Genomic DNA, 17,965 nt, shown 5'->3' on the forward strand with positions numbered 1-17,965 from the left:
CTCTCCCCCCTGCAGCTGGGTCTCCCCGCAGCCGTGCTTCCTCCCGCACCCTTGCGGGGTCCAACCTGGCGGCACCCCGCAAGCGAGAGGTTCTCCCGGGCAGCGCAGCCCCCTCTCCCGGTACCGGAGACCTCCCCTCTTTAACCGTGCACCGCCCTCAGTCCCGTAACTCCCGGTGCCCCCATTCCCCGCCTCCCGCAGGACTTCCTCCCCGTCTCGCCCGGTGTCGCATATCCCTCTCCTCGCAGCCCCCGGGACCGGAGACCCCCGCCTTACCCGCGCACCGCCCTCCCTCCCCGTAACTCCCGGGACCGCCCCTCTCCCCGCACCCCGCAGCACGGGAGAGTCTCCTCCCGGTACCGTGCGCCGCCCGTCCCTCCCAGCTCCCGGGACCTCTCCTCTCCTCCCCCGGTACCGGAGACCCTCCAAGCCCCCCGAGACCTCCTCCCCCGGTACCGGAGACCCCCCATTCCCCCACAAACTCCCGAGACCTCTCCTCTCCCCTCCTCCCCGGTACCGGAGACTCCCCATTCCCCCGGTAACTCCCGGGACCTCTCCCCTCCTCCCCGGTACCGGAGACTGCCCCCATCCCCCCATAACTCCCCACCCCCCGCTCCCCCAAAACTTCCCCCGCGGCAGCACCGCTCGTGTCCGCCAGAGGGCGCCGCCGCCCCGCCGCCGTTGCCGTTCCCGGTACCGGCGCTCCCCCCCCCCCCCCCGCGGGCGGCGGTGACGTCACGGCGGGCGCGATCCGGTATTTGAGGCGCGGGGCGGTCGCGCGGGCCCCGCTGCGCCCCCGCCGCGCCGGAACCGCGGGCGCGCAGCGGCGGCTGGGGCCACGGCCACGGCCCCGCCGCCCCCCGCCCGGTCACCGGCACCGGCCGCACCATGCGGAGCGCCCGGGCGCTGCTGCTCGCCCTCGCCCTGCGGGTCTACGCGCTGGACACCGAGACGCCCGCCGGTAGGGACGGAGCGCGGTGTGTGCGCCGCGGAGAGGGGGGTCCCGCTCGCTCGGGGCGGCCCCGGGGTGCGGAGGGTCCCGTCCGTCCCGCCGCCGCCACCTGTAACTACCGGAGGGTCCCCGGACCGCTCCGCGACCCCCGCCCTCCGTGGAGCCACCGGGATCCCACCGCACCCCGGGAACCGCCGTGGGGCTCCTGTCGCCCGCGCTGCCCTCGCCGCCGCCGGGGGAAGTTTTCCCGACCGGGGGTTCGGTGCCCCCCACCCCGAGCATGCTCCGCCGAGCGCTCCCCGCGGCTCCCGCCCGGTACCGGTACCGGGGCCACCGTCCGACCCCCGGGAACCGCTGCACCCCGGGAGGCAAAACTTCCCCCGGTGGCGGCGGGGGGATGCGGGCGAGGGGAGCTCTGTGCCGGTGCCCGGGGGGCGGCGGGATCCCGGTGGTGTCACTGGGGCCCCGGGGGGAAGCTGGGGACCCTCCGGTAGGAACAGGTGGCGGCGCGGCGGCTCCGGTCGCATCCTCCGGGCTCTGGTTGTGCCGCGGGGGTGCGGGGGGAGTTGTACCGAAACACGATCGATTGATGCCATTTGGTTCATTTACATGTTTTTAATTTTCCCCTCCTCCCCCTGAGCACCCCAGCGCTGCGCCCCCCGGGACCCCCGGGCAGGGGCTGGGAAGGGCTGATGCGGAGTGTGAGGGAACGACTCGCTCCCGATCCCTTCGGGGAGCTCGAACCGGCTTGGATGCTGCGGGGAGTGGGAATTTGGGGCTCCCGAGGTGCTGCCGGGGGTTTTTGGGTGAAACGGAGCCGCGGGGGAGCGGGGAGCTGGTGCCTCACTCCATGGGGTCCCTGTTGCTGTCACCCCCAGCTCCTGGCTGATGCCCATCGCATTAAAGTGTATTTTTGCCTAGCTCTTTAATTTTTTACCTTTCAATCCGAGCTGCTCACCTGCACGCAGTCCCTGTGGTGGTGCATTGATTCTGTTTTTTTTGGGTAGTGGCATTTCTCCAAAGATTATAAATAGTGACACCCATCAGCAGAAAACAAGCGGCGGCTGACCCGTGCCGTGGGGGATGGATGGAGGATTGGAGAGACGGCGGCTGGGGGATGGATAGACCATGGATAGGGGGAAACGAAGCTGCTGAGGCTCCCCCGGCTCGTGCAGGGTGGGGAAAATGAGGAGGAAATGGGTTTGTATTTTATTTTTTGGTGGGGGGAGCTGTGTGCCGGGGGGAGCTGCTGCTCTGAGCTTCGGAGCTGGGGATGCGATGGGGAAACTGAGGCACGGAGCTGATGGGGGGCTCAGTGATCTGCTGGAGTAAGGGAGTTCTGCTCCCCACCACGGTGTTGGGGTGGCGTTTGGGGTTTGCTGCTCCCCAGCCCTGCTCTGTGTTCCTCTGGTGGCTCTCAGGGCTGAGCTGCCGCAGCCGTCAGGGGCTGGAGGGACAGTGGTGGGGACACACCGGGGGGCTTTGTGGGCAGTGTGTCCCCCCTAAACAAACCCTTTCCCCTGGTGGGCTCCCTTCCCTGCAGGACGGCCCTGGCGAAGGGCAGGAAGAGCCCACTCCGGGTGTAAATCAGGAGTGTGTTTGCTCCATTTCCCCGGGAGATGCAGAGCAGGCTCAGCTCCGCAGTGGAGCCGAAGGGACTGGATCCAGCTGGAGGGGAGGGGAGGGGTCTGCTTCCAGCCCCCCAACCCCACCGCGGGCTGCTGTGCACCGGGATCTGCTCTTTGCTCCTGCTGTGGCTTGGCCGGCTGCGGGGAGCTTGCCCAGCTCATGGCTGGGGCTGCACAGGGGCAGGGCTGGTAAAATATTTCAGCTGTTTGCACGTGCTCTGGGGTCGCTGGGGAGGACCAGCTGCTTGTCTCGGTGGGTATTTTCAGACGATGAGCTTTTTTTAGCTGTGCCTTTGCGAAGAAAGGGCACGGTGTGGTCCCTTCTACAGGTGGGGAAACTGAGGCACAGAGAGGAAGTGGGGTGCCCTGGTCACAACCCCCCACGGACTTGGGGTGTTCTTTGCCCCTTCCTGCAGCCTTCAAACTTTGGTAGTTCACGAAGATTTCGCAGTGACTGAGCTGTTGTCGCTAGCCTGTTGTGCTTGTCATGGAGAGGACCAGGATGATGTGGGGGGGCACTGGCTGGCCCCCCAAACCGAGCGATCCGGGGGCTCTTGTGGTGCCAGCAGGCTGGGACAGGGACCTTGCTTGGCACCGGGGATTTGTCACCCCATCTCTCCTCCCGGGGCTCCTTGCAGCAGGACGCAGAGCCTTTCCCTGCTCCAAGCCTGTGGCCAGCCTGGCTCGCAGGGCTCTGCTCTGGGCCCGGGGCAGGAGGCTGTGCAGGCTCAGCTGTTTCCCTCCTCCTTTTGCCTCCTCTCCCAGGAAAGGTGGATGTGGCACCTGGGGACGTGGTGGCCTTGGCAGTGTTGGCAGAATGGTTGGACTCGGCGATGTTTCCCAACCTGAACGATTCCATAATGGGGTTCACCTCCTCTTTTCTGCATTGCACCCCGAGAATTCAGCAACGAGCTGCTCTCAGGGGTCCCAACCCGTGTCCCCCCGTGCTGCCGGGCTGTTCCCCGGCACTGGGGACAGGCGTTGGGGACACACAGCCGCGGTGCTGCGTGGCACTCCCGCCGGAATTATGCGGAAGCTGTTTGCGCTCGGCTTCGACTTCGTTAGCACCAATTAAGCAAATAAAATATTTGGGTTTGCAGCTTCCACTTGGGAGGTTGGGATTGCCGGGGAGCGCTGGACTGGGGTTGGGGACATCTCCGGTGGCACTCAGATTGCTTTTCGGGTGGCTGTGGTGAGCAGCTGGGGTCAGGCGGGGGGAACGGGGCCCCCCAAGCGTCCCTGTCGCCGCGGGACAGCGCTGGCAGGAGGTGGCACGGGTGACCCTGACCCGACGCGGCGGTGCTGTCTCGCTCGAGTGAATGGGAACAGGCGAGCAGACGCCGTTCCCGGGCCGGGGTTGGGATGGGGAGCAGGGCACACCCCGCCCGTTAACGGTCACGGCGGCTCGGGAGGTGCTGCAGAAGGGATGAGCGGGGGATGCTCGGGGCAGGGGGGTCAGGGGTGTCCCCAGCTGCTGCTGAGGGACACAGTCAGTGTTTTGTGCTCTCCCAGCGCTTTTCCCGGTGTTTATTCCCCTCCACCTGCCTGTCCACAATCTCTCCCATGCCGCGGCGGTTTTCTCCCCACCCCGCCTTCGCCAAGCACTGAAAATGTGCGAGAACATTACATTTTCCTTGTCAGCTTGTTTCAAGCTTGGATTTTTTTTTCCCCTCTTGCCTCTTCTGCCGTGCCAGGGAAGAAGCTCTTCCTCTTGTTTGCTCCTCCGTGTGTTTGTAATGCCCTGGGAGTGCCATGCCCTTTCCCAGAGCACCCAGACAGTGCAAACACCCTTCAGGCTCCTGCGTCGGGATGCTCCGGAAAATCCTGTTGACGTGCCCAAGTGTGCCCAGGGCAGAGGTTTCTGGCTCCCCAGCCCTTGGCTCTCCAGTGTGTGCAGAGGGACGCTGGAGTGTGGTGGATTTTCACCGTCCGTGAGGGAGAAGCAGAATTTCGGGAGGCTCCGAGTGATGCTGATGCTCCTGGATGGACCTGTCCCTCTGGCTTTGTATCTGCAGCTCCGTGGTGGAGCCTGGCAATGCCTGTTTTTTTTCTCCCCCATCAAGACTTGCAGTTGCATTTGTTTCATTTTTACCCTTTTCTTCTTGTTCCAAAACTCCTGTTTCATGTTTTTCCTCTGGGTGCCTGGACCTGCCCTGGCCCCGGGAACAGGGATGCTGGTGAGTCACCTCCTGGCCCAAAATGCACATTTTTCCCTTTGTAATCCAAACTGAGACAAACCAGCCCTATTCCAGCTTCCCTGGGAGCTTTCCCAGAATAAAGCCTATCAGGATCAGGGCCCTGGGGGAGGAGGGACACCCCCTGGAAGACCAAGGCAGGTGCTTGTTGGTGGCTTTAACCCCTGCCCTGGCTGTGACAACCTCCTTGCTGTTGGTTTTCCTCTTGACTGCAGCTGGGATGGTTTTTCCTTCACTTCATCACCCAATCCTTGCTCTGCAGAGGGGCTGGGAGTTCTGAGCACCCCAAAACACCCCATAACAATCCTCTCCAGGGTTTTGCTGCTTAGCTTTGGGCAGTCATGCAGGGGTTAAGCACGAGGGGCTGGAGGCAAGGAAAGGCAAATCCCTGCTGCATCCCTGGGAGCTGGGAGGTAGCACAGGCTCTGGAGAGCCTTATCGACACAGTCCTGTCAGCTGCCTGCTTAAACCTCCATAAATAAGCTTTTTAATAATCTATTATTAACATGCACTATAATTGTCTTATTAGACGTGTCTGGGAACCTTTCGTTACTGCGTGATTAAATGTCAAGATTCCCAAACCTCTTCTCCCCCACAGCAGCTCGGGGTTTGCTTTGCAGCTTTGCTGGGATCCTGCTCTCCCATTCCAGACTGGAGACCCCTCCCAGGACTTGGTGAAACTGAGGCTTTCCCCTCTGGACAAGGAGGATTCCCAACAATTAATCCCCCGCAGCTAATTGCCTCCTCGTTGGCAGCCTTAAAGTAAATAAGTCCTGGAGATGGAGCTTTTCCTCTCGGCTGCAGGTGGCCTGGCAGGAGCTGCTGCTGCTTTTCCCTGTGCTGGGTGGATGTGGGTGGGAGATGGGGTGGGAGAGGGGGTGCCAGCCTGGCTCGAGGGGTCTGGGGACACGGGATCTGCTCCTCCTCGCCGGGAGAAGGACATCTTTGGGGAGTGGCTGTGGAGCTGGCAGGTGCCAGAGGGACTTTCCTCGGTGTTCTGAGCTGTTTGCTTTCCTGGCCCTGGGAGTGGCAGGTTCTCTGCCTGGATCAGAAGCCAAAGTCCAACTCTTCCAGCTGCTGGAAGGCAAAGGCAGAAGAGCTTTTGCCTGTGGAGCAGCCCTGTCCCTGTCACTGCTGCCAGCGCTGGGGGCTCACGTGTCACCTGCCCTTCCAGGGCTGCTGTTTTGTTTATTTTTCTTTAATCAGGGGTGTTCCTGCTTGCTGGGAGGTTGTTGGCTGCTGCTCATTCCCAGGCTGCTTCCGTGCTGCTCCAGGTCCTGCCTGGCTGTCACAGCCCAGGATTGCAGCTTTGTCCTGCCTGGGCACTGCTGGGGAAACATATTTACTGCACGTTTAAGGGGCTCAGGCTTTGCACCCCAAGTTCTCCCACCTGGAGGGTGAATCCAAGCGTGGATTGTGGTGAACCAAGCTGATGCTGTCCCTGTTTCATGTCCTGGGTGCCTCTGCCAGACCCCAAATCTGGGTGCTGCTGCTCTGATGGCTGCAGGAGCAGGACAGCAGAACTTGCCTGTGCCATGGGGTGCAGAGGGGTGCAGGGGCTGTTCCTGTGGCTTCCTGGCCTTTGGGATGCTGCTTGCTCCAGAGAGGAGCCTGGGCTGCACTGGGAGGACAGGGAATGCAATGCTCCTGCAGTTTGGGGCTCAGTGGGGTCCCAATGTGTGACCCCAACTGTGTGTGACAGATTCACATCTGGAAAGAGCACCCTGACTGGCTTGGCTATAAATTCCTGACCTTCCTGCCTCCAGAAGTGCTCCAGATGTTGGGGAACAGGAGCTGGGTGAGGGTGGGTGTTTGGCTTCCCCCAGTGTCCTGCAGTGGCAGTGGAGCCCCAGCTCGGGGCTGGGGGGCTCTGGGCAGCCCCATTGCTCAAGGGGGAGCAGGGATGTGTCTGCCATGCCCCCCATTGCCTGGGGACCCCACTGTCCCCTCAGGAAAGCTGGGAAAGCCCCCATCCCCGGCAGGGATGCAGTGGGAGCAGAGTGTTGCACTGCAGCTGGGGGGTGGGAGCATGTTGCAGCTGGAGCAACTTCCTGAATATTTTTGTCATACACAAATTTTTGATGCCTTGTTTTTTTTTTTTTTTTTTAATTGGGCTTGAAAAATACTGGCAAATCACCCGTGACAGGGTGGCTGTGTTGGCACAGCCCCCCAGCTCCCTGCAGCCTTCCTGGGCTGCCAGAGGGTTCATCCCTCCCCATTCTGGGACTGTGCTGGGGCTGGGGAGCTCTAAATTAACCAATAACTGCTTTTGGTTGGATCCCCATGTGGATCCAAGCTTTCCTGACATCGTTAAGTCGATCAGGGTTGTGGCTGGGATGGGGAGGCAGGAGGTGCTCTGAGGATGAGGGGACAGGGACATCCATGACCTGATGAGTCTTAACGAGGCTACTGTCCCCAGGGCCCTGCTGGGGAGACAAGCCCTGTGACCTCTGGGTGTTTGAGCCTGAGTGCTGCTGAGTGCTGGAGGCCTTCAGCCTAATTAGCCCAATTAGCCAAGCCAAGGAGCACATTGGCTCCAGCCCAACTGGACCCTCAGCTGCTGGACACACCATCTGGATGTCCCCTGGAGCAGGATGTCCCCAGAGGCCAGTGGTGGCCAGTCTGGATCTGGAAGAGGAGATGAATCACTCACTGGCTGTGGTTTAGCTGATCCCCCAGAGCAGGGGATTGACTTTGGGGTGCTGCCTGAGAGGTGTTTCTGACAGGAGATGGTGGGAATGGCTTTTCTGCAAAGGGATGGAGCATTGCTGCCTCTCACTTATAGAGGTGAGAGCAGGTGGAGGGATGGACTAAGCAAACTGCTGTAGTTTCCTTGCTTGGATGGGTTTGGAGGTGTCCCTGGAGCTGCTGTGGTTTTGAGGGTGCTCTGCAGGGCTCCTCGGGGTGCAGCTCCCTCTCTGTCCTGTGCTGAGTGACCCTGGAGCCCTGGGGTCCTCAGAAAACTCCAAAAAGCTGTGATGCTGGAGGGTTGAACAACAGCAATTTTCCAGGCTGGTCAGGAAGTCCAAGCAGATCCACCCAAGGATGGTGTCTCCTCTGAAGTCCTTCCCTGCTGCTGGCAGCCCACTGGTGGGGACAAGGACCTGTCACAGCCCCACACACCCCACAGTGCCAGCTCCTCACCCCAGCCAGCACATCCCTGCGCCAGCAGAGCCACATTGTCACCCTGGGTGATTCAGCTGCAGAAATGCTCTTTCTTTAATTACCAGGTGCTACAGAGTGGGTGATCCTGGTGACCCCCCTGGCACCTCAAAGTCCTCACTGTGGTTTTGGTGGCATTGGGGCACCTGTCTGCACCCTGTGGAGGATGTTTTTGGGGAAGGAGCAGCTCAGGAGTGATTTTGAAAGCCTGCAGTGAGTGCCAGGGCAGGCTCTGACCTCTCCCTGGTCAGGTTCAGCCACTGCCCTTCTGGGGCTCTTCCCAAGGACTCTCCGATTTCTGTTATTATTTCTACTTATTTTTACTGTATTTTCATCTGTCTGCTGAGTGATAATATCCCATTGATTTTCTGCAGCCGGCAACCAGTCTGCTTTCCCTGGATTATAACAATATTAAACTAAAGCAGCACATCTCCGCGTTGGGCTATTTCTCTTTATATCAACTGAACTTTTTTATTTAGTCTCTCACCCAGGCTGCTGCCTGGGGAGCTGCTGGCTCTCAATAACATTTTTCCATGCTGTCTCCTGCCTTCCTTGCCACGGAATGGTGGCTGCCGCTGGTCAGGGGTGTTAGCTGGGATCTGTCTGGAGCAGGATGTGTGCAGGGAGGAGGTGGAAGGTGCTGAGCATTGGGGTTTGCAGGGTGTTGTGTGCACTTCTGGCACTGCAGGGACTGTTTAGTTCTTCCTGCATAATTCGTGTAATCCCAGAGTTTTTGCTGGAATGGGTTGAGGATGCTGCAGGTCAGGATGGGTGGATGCCCAAGCTAGTTCTGACTGGAGTGGCTAAGCCAAATTCACAGACTGTTAAAAACCTTTTTTTTGTGGCTTGATTTGCCATTTCCCCACCTTTGCCTGGCTGAAGGGTGCCAGGCTTGGCCCAGCATGTTCCCCTGGGCACAGAGCTCCTTTATATTCCTCCCACGAGGGCTCCTGCTGGTGCCTTTACCCTCCCAGCAGATCCAGTTCCCCCATTCCTTAGCAGAGGTTCAGCCCCTGCGCTGTGATTGATGTGCCAACGTCACACGTTGTCACCTGCCAGCCCTGGCGTCAGTCAGCCCACACTGCTGCTCCTGGCTCTTCTGGTGGCACAAGGAGGAGGAGGAGGAGGATGTCGACCTGGATTCTGCATGGCACTGAGCCTTGCTTCTCTTCTTCTCATCTTTATCCTGCCCAGAGCTGGGCTGGGATGCTGGGGATGGTGCAGCCCCATGGCCAGTGATGGATGGTGGCTGAGGGATCTCCAGCTCCATTCTCTGCCCTGAAAGGCCACAAATAACCTCAGAGCAGCCTCCTGAGGCCCTCCCAATGCTGGCATGAGCTCCATCCCAGCAGGATGAGCCTTCTGGCATCACTGTGGAGATGTGGTTCCTGCTGTGGGAAGGGACACGGAGCATTACCCCCTTTTTACCCCTGCAGAAAGGGATTGGTTTGGAAAACTTGGTCTTTCCCATGATTTCTGGAGCTGGAGTCCCTGAGGGCTTTGGTGGTGCTGCTCTGTGTCCTGGAGCAGCTGCTTCTCCTGCCTGAACTCCTGCCCAGGCAGCACCTCTATCCTCAGGCATCCCTGGAAGCAGTGTGTCCCCACTGGCCTCTCTGTGTCCCTGGGCATGTGGGGTAGCTAATCCTCAGCAGGGACACGATGGTAATAAAGGAACCAGGGGGGAAAAACGAGCTTTCTCTCCCCCTGCCTTTCCCAGTTTAATTTGTTACCGTTTTTTTTCCCCAAGGTGTCGCACAGCTCCGCAGCCCGTGAGCTGTGATTGCACGGGGAGCGATCGATAACGGCAGGACGGAGCTTTCCAAAGGTTCCCTGCCTTCTTTTCCTTCCCACTGAGTCCACGAGGCAGTGCTGACGATGTTAATTAAGTGATGGTTCATTATTAAAGCACTTGTGTTGCGGGTTAGTGGCCTCCTGGCTGAGAGCTGGAGGGTATTTTTGTGCTGCAGGACCTCTCCTGAGTGGGGTGCAGGTAATGGGGTTACCTGGAGCTTCTTGGGGTGGGAGGGAAGAGCATCTGGAGGTGCAATTGGCAGCTGGATTTGCCCCAGGGAAGGATTCTGGCAAGATTAGTTATTCCCCCTTTGCTTTAAAATGCGTTTTCACCACGCAGTGATGTGTGGCACACTTGGTCCTTGCCCGAGCACGAGGCACCCCTGTGGCACTGCAAACTCCTCAGAGTTGTATTTGCTTCAAAATGCTTGTAATGAATCCAGATTTCCCAGTTCTCCCCCATCCCTGGGGCTCCTCAGAGGCTGCTGGGACTGGGTACTCACTGCAGGAGGTTTGACAACTCCATGGGGACCTGCAGGTAAAAGCCATAAAGAGCCTTTACCAGCCAAAAAAAAAAAAAAGAGAGAAGGAAAAAAGGAGATTTATGTCTTCTGTAGTTGCTGGCAGATGGATATTGTTCTCTAGTCCTGCGTGTTCCAAACACTGAGGTTATCAGGCATAAGTGACTTATTATGCAAATCCTCAGTCTTAATATCTGGCTGCTCTCTCCCTGGAATTGCATTGGCCAAACCCCACGCGTTCCTGGAGCTGCTAATGTTTACACATTAGCTTCTCTGGCTAATATACAAGGCTTCAAGTTGCAAATTGATGTTTCTTACAGCTGAGCAAATTATTTTTCTATTAAATACAATATTTAAAATGATTCGGAGAACCAAAACAAACTACTGGGGAGAATTCTAATGGTGCTGCTTTCCATATTCTTCCAATCAGCTTTTATCGGGGCTGACACATCAGTGATATTTGTCTTAAACGTTTCTCTTTGGCAGAAGTGGGGAACAAGGGAGCAGGGAGGGGGTTTGTCATCTCTGGGGTGTGATGCACAAAAACACTTTGTGTGGTGGTGTTGTGCCCCAGGCCCTCTGAGTGTGCCAAGTGCAGCTATGGAGGGATTCAGCTCCCCTTTGCCTGGGCTGGAGGAGGTTTTCCCAGTGAAATCCTGGGGTGTTTGGGCTTGGCTGGGCTTGGCCATGGAGCTGTTGGGTCTCTGTCAGTGTGACATGTTGGGGTGCTGTCACCTCTCCCTGTCTGGATTGTCTCACCCAGCTGGATTCCTCAGTGCCAAACAGCCCCTGTAACATCAACCCCCTGGAAATCTGAGCCCCCTAGATGGAAATGATCCCAGATCCCTTCACCTCACCCAGGAGCCTGCGGCGTGCTGTGCACAGGATCTCTCTGGCTGGGAAATGCAGCTAATTTCAGGCGAGTTGCAGTGCTTGCTCCCCATCCCCTGCGTCTGCTGGCACCCGGAGGGAAGCACCTCCCAGCGTTTCCTTCCCGGGGCACGTTCCCGTAGGAGTGTGCCGAGGAAATCACCTCGAAATAGCAGCTGGGATGGGGAGGTGGAAGGCTGGCTCTGCTCCGGGGGGTGTTGGGAAGGGATGGCACCTTGCCGGGATCTGCTGGAGCTGCGGTTGTGGATCACAGCAAACCAGCTTTCCCTCGGCTTTCTGCCATCCCTGGGGTGATCCCGGGCTGCTGGTGTTCTGGGACTTCACCAGATCACCTCTGTGCCTCAGTTTCCCCATTTGCAGCAGCTCACTGAGCATTTATCCTGTGTAAAGAGCTTCATCCTTTGATGCAGCATCTTCCTCGCATGCATTTAAGAGGAGAGGTCTTGGGTGTGATGGTTTGGGGCTGTGCAACTGTGAAGCCTCCAGTTTCACCTCCTGGCAGGCAGTGAAAACTCTGGATTTGATGACAGAAGAGCTCTGTTCAGCCCCTGCCCATCTCTGTGTGGTCAGATGGTGGTTTCACTCCACAGGGTGTTTGCACTTGGCTGCCAGGGCAGTGTGTGGTGTGTCCTGTGGGTAGCTGAATCCTCCTGGTTTCCTGCTGAGGGTTACTTGGGACAGAGGGCAGGAGCTGCTGGAGAAGGCCAGGGATAAAAAATTTCTCTAGACTCTGGAAGATCACTGGTGTTACTTCGCCTGGCTGGTGCTTGTGCCCCCAAGATGTTGCACCCCAGAGATGACCATGGGGCTGATCCAGTCCTGGCTAAGCCAAGATAGGAGTAAAATGGGTTTTTTCCCACCAGGACTGGGAGTCCTGGGTGGCTGCACCATATTTCATAGCTCTGGGGAAGCAGCACTTGCTAAAGTTTTGGTATGAACTCATTTTTCATAAAGCCTGTCCCCATTTTGTGATGTTATTGGTGTAATGTCCCCATCAGGTGATACACCAAAAGGTCCGGGTGGTGTCATTGTCCCCTTAGGGTGTGGGAGGGCTGTGATCCTGGATGGTGCTGGGCTGTGATCCCAATCTGAATGAAGCTGTGGTCCCATCCTGGATAGGGCTGTGATCCCAACCTGAATAAGGCTGTGATCCCATCCTGGATGGGTTCTGGGCTGTTATCTCATCCTGAATGGGGCTGTGATCCTGAATGGTCTGGGCTGTGATCCCATCCTGGATGGTGTGAGGCTGTGATCCCAACCTGAATGGGGCTGTGATCCCATCCTGGATGGTGCAGGGCTGTAATTCTGGATGGTCTGGGCTGTGATCTCATCCTGTATAGGGCTGTGGTCCCATCCTGGACGGTGCTGAGCTGCCCTTTGGCACAGGAGCCGTCTCAATTCTGCTCGATGAAAAGCAAGAGAAGCCATGGATCATGTCCCATGGTGCAGGAGGTTAAACAGGAAAGGTTTAAGTGTGTAATTAACTTTGAAGCGAGAGCAGCGTAGGCTCTGCGGATGAAAGAGCTGGGGTGGGCTGTGGGCAGGCGGCCACGTTCCTCGGTGGCCACGGAGAATTAATTAGATGCTGTCCTTTGTACTTGGCTGTTTGGTCTTTCTTTTCCTCCCTCGTCTTTGTGAATCCCTAGTCCCTCCCCTCCCCCAGATTTCCTCCTCTCCATCCCCGTGCAGGGGGATGCCGGGTGGCAGCGGTGCCCTTCTCTCTCATGAATCCATTAAAACACCTCCTTTTCTTTCTATTTGAGACAATTTACTCCATCTGGTGTTTAACCCTTGTGTTGGTGGCTGTGCCTCTGCTCCCTCTGCATGGCCTGGTGCTGCAGTGCTACCCAGGGGCTACCAGGCTCCCTGACAAACCCCTCAAGCCACCTTTTTTTGTTTTCTTTTAAACGATTTTGCTTGATCTGGTGTTTAACCTCTACATTCGTGCTCATCACTCTGCTCCCTTCTGCCTGGGCACGCAGTGGATCCATGGAGGTTTCAGCACTAGTACCCATCCCCCTGGCAAATCCCTCCAACCACCTTGTTTTTCTTTCTTATTTTAAAAATTCTGGTCCATCTGGTGTTAAACCCCCGTGTTGGTTCTCATCCCTCTCTCCCCTCTGCCCAGGAACGCTGTGATGCTCTGGGGGTTTTGTGTAGGGTGTTTGATGGGTACATCTCACCCTTGGCATGGGCTGCCTCTTGTGGCTCTGAATTTGGGGTGATTTTGGCAGCTTTGGGGTGTTCAGGCTGCGTCTCGGACACATCCCACCCCGGGGGCAAACCAGCAGCTCCCTGCAGTATTTTTAGCTGCTCTCGCCTTGGGATTTCACCTCCCTCACTCGCTGCCTTCACCTCCACACCCGGAGCTGCTGTCAGCCTGGCCTGCAGCCAGCACAGGGAGCTGGGGACTCCTCGGTTCATTTTTAGGGCAAATCCACACCCAGAGCAGTCTCACCCAGCTCCCACAGTCGCTGTCTCGCTGCCCTTGGGATGGAATAACCCTCCCACTGCCAGAGATGGATATTTCGGGTTGCAGCCTCCCTGCCCTCCTCGCGAATGTTTGGATGAAACGTTAATTTTTTGCTGGTTGCTCTGAGTTTCCCCCTTCTGACTTCTCACAGCTGCTGGGGCACCTCCAGCCACCCCCTCAGGAGTCGGGCTGTTGGCATTTAATTGCTCAGGTGTTAATTTTTATGCCCTTAATCTTGTGATGGGGAGGGAGAACCTGCTGGAGGTCGAGCTTCTCCCCAGCCCTGTCCTTGGCTGGGGAGAGCTGGTGCCAGAGGCATCCCATAACTCATGGAAACCACTGCGAAACCCTTTGGATTTTTGCCCTGTGTGTACAAATCATGGACAAATTAGTCAGGGAAATGGAGTGGCCAGTCGAACTGCCTTCGTTTTGTGCCGTGGGTGGGAGGGAAGGGAAAAGCCGTGGCAATAAACCTGTCCGAGCAGGGAGATGGATCAGCTCGGCCAGCTGTGTCTCTGCCAGCACAATATCTACTCTGTAATTGCATTTTAAACTTCTGGAGCCTGGGCATCACCTCGTGAGTGGCTGAGGATCCAGCCATGGGGAGGCTGAGGAGTGGGATTGGGATTGCTTGGTGGTAGTGGCTGTGCTGGGGATGGCAATGGGATTTGGGTAGGGGCTTGTAATCCAGGAGGAGAAGGGTTTCAGTGGCTGGGATGGTTTATTGGGGGTGAAGGAATCACTTTCCCCCTGGGAAATGGGGCTCTGCCAGCCCCAAATGCTGTTTGTCTTCTCTGGTTTCTCAGGCCAAAAAAAAAAAAAATCCCCCAAGAACAAATTTCTGCCTCCCAGAATATCCCGCTCAGCAGATCTTGGAAAGAAACACTTAGTTTTTTTTCCTTTTAAATCACTTGGCACTTAGTCCCTGACACTGTTTTATTTTGAAATTTATTTTATTTTCCTTCCTTCCTGGAAAATTTTGACAGATTTGTGCTTTTTCCTCCCGTTAGAAAGTGCAGCCAAGTTCCAGACTCCAAAATCTGACACGTCTCGTGGTGAGAGCTGAGGAGCAGGGGCTGTGGTGCGGGGGCACAGCCACACGTGGGCTGGGCAGACACTCCATTTCGGGAAGGGTTTTAAGAAAGCTGTGATGTCTCAGTGCCTCCAGACATATGAATAGGAGAGAATTTGCTTTCAGGTTTTTTTTTTTTTTTTTAAAAAGAAGTTTCTTGCGGCTCTGAGAGGGAAAAAAACAGTTGGTGACGGAGCCGGAATGTGCCCTCGTGCTTTAAAAAATGAGTGCAAAGGGGCGAAAAAGCCACAAATATCTTCTTACATATGAAAGAGCTGGGAATTGAAATTTCCTGGGCATCTTAACGGGCTTTTTTCCCAGTGTTTGTGCTCGTGTTTGACTGAGTGTTGCATCCAAGCATCCCTGAGCGCAGGGAAGCACAACCCGTGCTGGCAGCGAGGCCATTAACTGCCAAATCCCCGGGTGGCGAGGGGAATTACTGATGTAATTTGGGATAAAACAGGAAAAAACCAGCAGAAATAATCCCTGGGCCCAGCTCTGTTTTCCTGGCGGCCCATTAGGGGATATTTGCCTTTGTTCATTCCGCTTGCTCAGGGCTTCCCGGGGCCCCTCGTCAGCCCGGCCCCGTTAATTAGCGCCGTGCTCTGGTCCTGGGTAATCGTGGGTTTAATGGGACAATGGGGCAGTGTGAACTCACCAGCCCCTGCTGGCCCCACGGGCAGAGCTGGCCTGGAGCTCTGGGGTTGGATGGATGTGGGGGGAGCTGGGTAAAGGATGGAGGATGGATGTGGGATGATGGGGGAGGTGGATAATAGACGGAGGATGGATGTGGGATGATGGGGGACTGGGAAATGGGGGGACTGGAATGTGGGTGATGAGCTGGGGCTGGATGTGGGGCTGGGGGGCTCCCTCTGTGTCCTTCCCATGGGAACAAGAGGCCTTTTGGTATTTTCCCACTCCTCCCTGCTCAGCTGAGCTCCCTGTGGACCAGGGAGGTGCTGTGTGAACACCCTCAGACCCCCAAGAGATAAATCTGTAATAAAATATAACTGATGAAAGGACTCAGCAGTGCCAAGGGGGGCTCAGGGGTGTGTGTGGGGGTTGGGGCTCAGAACTGCCACACTCGTATCATGCCATGGACAAACACCCCAAAACCCAATCCACAGGAGGAGTTTGGGGTCAAAGCAGGAATTCTGTGCAGCCATTCCCCAATGCTTCTTCCTGGGAGAAACCACTTGGATTCCCAGCCCCGGGAAGCAAAGCTGGGAGCTGCACCCTGTTGCTGAGGCCTCCCAGGAGCTGAGACCTGCCAGCTCGTGTCACTGATGGGACCCTGGCAGCACCAAACCCCTGCTCATGGTGCCCTTGGGGGATGCCTGGAGTCCCCCAGCATTCCGGGGGCATCACACCATCCTGCTGGGGCTTTTGGGGAGGGAACAGCAGCTCGGGGGGCACAGGGGGCTGACAGGTCTGTCCCCACAGCTGGCTGCACCTTCGAGGAGGACAGTGACCCGAACCAGTGCGAGTACAGCCAGGGTGAGGACGATGACTTCGACTGGGAGCTCATCCGCAGTTACCTGATGCCTCACCTGACGCCTGACCTGCCTCACGGTGAGTCCTCTGTCCCCCTGTGTCCCTGGGGACCTCTGCCCCCAACCCACCTCTGTGTCCTCTACCCCAGGGCTGGACTGTGGCTTCTCCTGGTTTAATTCCTGCAGCATTTTCAGTTTGGTTTCTCCATGGTTGTGTGGAAAAAGGGGAATAAAACCATGTTTCTGGCTTTTTCAAGTGTGGGGAAGGGCTTGTGAGTTGGAGGCATCTCCAAAGTCTTGGGGACTGTGAGGAAGAAAATGAAAATGGGCTTTTAAAAAAAATCTCATTAGTTTTAAACTGTTTTTTGTTGTTTTCTGGGTCTGTCTCTCTCATGGCCAGGCTGGGAGAGCAGAGCCAGCCAGGCAGTCATAGAGAGCTTCCCTTTCTATGAGGATGGTGTGGGCACCATTCCTGGGTGGCATCTGGGGACTTTCCTTGCTCCCTGCTCTGAGCTCTGTCCCACTGTGACCCCCTTGAGTCATCCCTGAAGCCATTTGCTCAGCGAGGTGCACTGGGCTTGGGATGCTCCTTGTTTTTGGGACTGCTGGCTCCTGCCTGATCCTGGAGGCCAAATCCTGTGCTGAGGGTGGGCAGAAAGGAGAGCTGGTTGAGAGCTCAACAGTAAAAACAACCTTTTTTATTTATTCAAATGCTACCTGCTTTATGGGAAACTCTTCACTGCTCCATCAACCTGCCTGCAGCTGTTTATTTTGTGCCTTGTTCATGCCAGGGCTTAATTTGGCTTTTCCCCTCCACTAACTCTCCTCTGCCTTTACCTTTTCCCATCACTTTTTCCTTCCATCCCATCCCTGCTGGCATTTCCTGGGTTCTGGATGAGGGGAAACAACCCTCAGGGATCTGCTGGCGGATCCCTGCTCTTCCCTTGATGATTTTTCCAAGTAATTGCTTCAAACTGAGCTATCCTAATTGCTGTGTGTCCAGGGGGGGCTTTCCAGGGGGAAGCAAAGCTGGGGGTTGAGGTGGCTCGTGGTGGAGAGTCTGAAACCTGTAATTAGTTGAGTTTTCTGCTCAATATTCAGCTGTGATTTAAAATCTGCAGTGAACTGCCCGAGTTTAGAGCCTGGTGGCTTGCAGGGGGTTCAGGGGTTGGGTGGAATGGGGTTTCTGTCCCTGCTTGAGGAAATAACCATGGAGGAGGTGGGGGCTGAAAGGAATGCAAAGATTTTAAGCAATAAACTCCAGGGTTGGTGGGGAAGGGAATGTGACATCCCAGCTCAGATGGTGTGAGTGTGGAGCATCAGAGTCACACTAGGAGAGGGTGATTGTCCCTGTAGCTCCCCTAAGACCAGGCAGATGCTGTTTGCTCACAGTCTTGGGGCACTGGGGGCTGCAGGGTCGCTGATTTTGGGTGGTTTTACCCTGTTTTGGATGGCGAGCTGTGCACGAGGCTCCTGCAGCCCCATCGCCCCCTCAGTCCCTGCAGCAGCTCGGGGGATCAAAGGGATTTCACAGCACCAGGGCCTCTCCAGGGAGCACTTTCCAAAGGAGTCTCGTGGTCTCAGATTAAAACGAGTTTTTACTGGAGATCAGCCAGTTTCAAGGAGCGTAGGATTTATTGGAGCAGGCGCTGGCTGCTGGCCACCTGCTGCTACCTTTCCATCCCACTCTCCTCTTGCTTTCTTGTTTGGTTTGGGGTTTTTTTCCCCCCTTCTCTTGACTCGTCTCTGTTTCACCTAAAGATGATGGATGGGTCTCTCCCACGTTG

The 17,965-nt window shown here is 56.8% G+C and overlaps 1 protein-coding gene across 3 annotated transcripts in view; it reads left to right on the forward strand.

The window, feature by feature from the left end:
- The first annotated feature begins 775 nt into the window (after positions 1-775).
- PTPRU (protein tyrosine phosphatase receptor type U) overlaps positions 776-17,965 on the forward strand; it is a 56,586-nt gene continuing 39,396 nt past the window's right edge. Inside the window, exons 1-2 of one of the 3 annotated variants that reach the window (XM_085081221.1) lie at positions 776-961; positions 16,129-16,257. In XM_085081221.1, coding sequence (XP_084937347.1) covers positions 889-961; positions 16,129-16,257 — 202 coding nt within the window. In that variant the 5' untranslated portion in view covers positions 776-888. Of the gene's footprint in view, positions 962-2,004; positions 2,153-16,128; positions 16,258-17,965 lie in introns of those variants that run through there. The other 2 variants (XM_085081223.1, XM_085081222.1) reach the window with 2 other exon arrangements.

The sequence above is a fragment of the Lichenostomus cassidix genome, chromosome 23 (genome assembly GCF_008360975.1).
Source record: "Lichenostomus cassidix isolate B80296 chromosome 23, HeHo_3.0, whole genome shotgun sequence".
NCBI classification, from domain to species: domain Eukaryota; kingdom Metazoa; phylum Chordata; class Aves; order Passeriformes; family Meliphagidae; genus Lichenostomus; species Lichenostomus cassidix.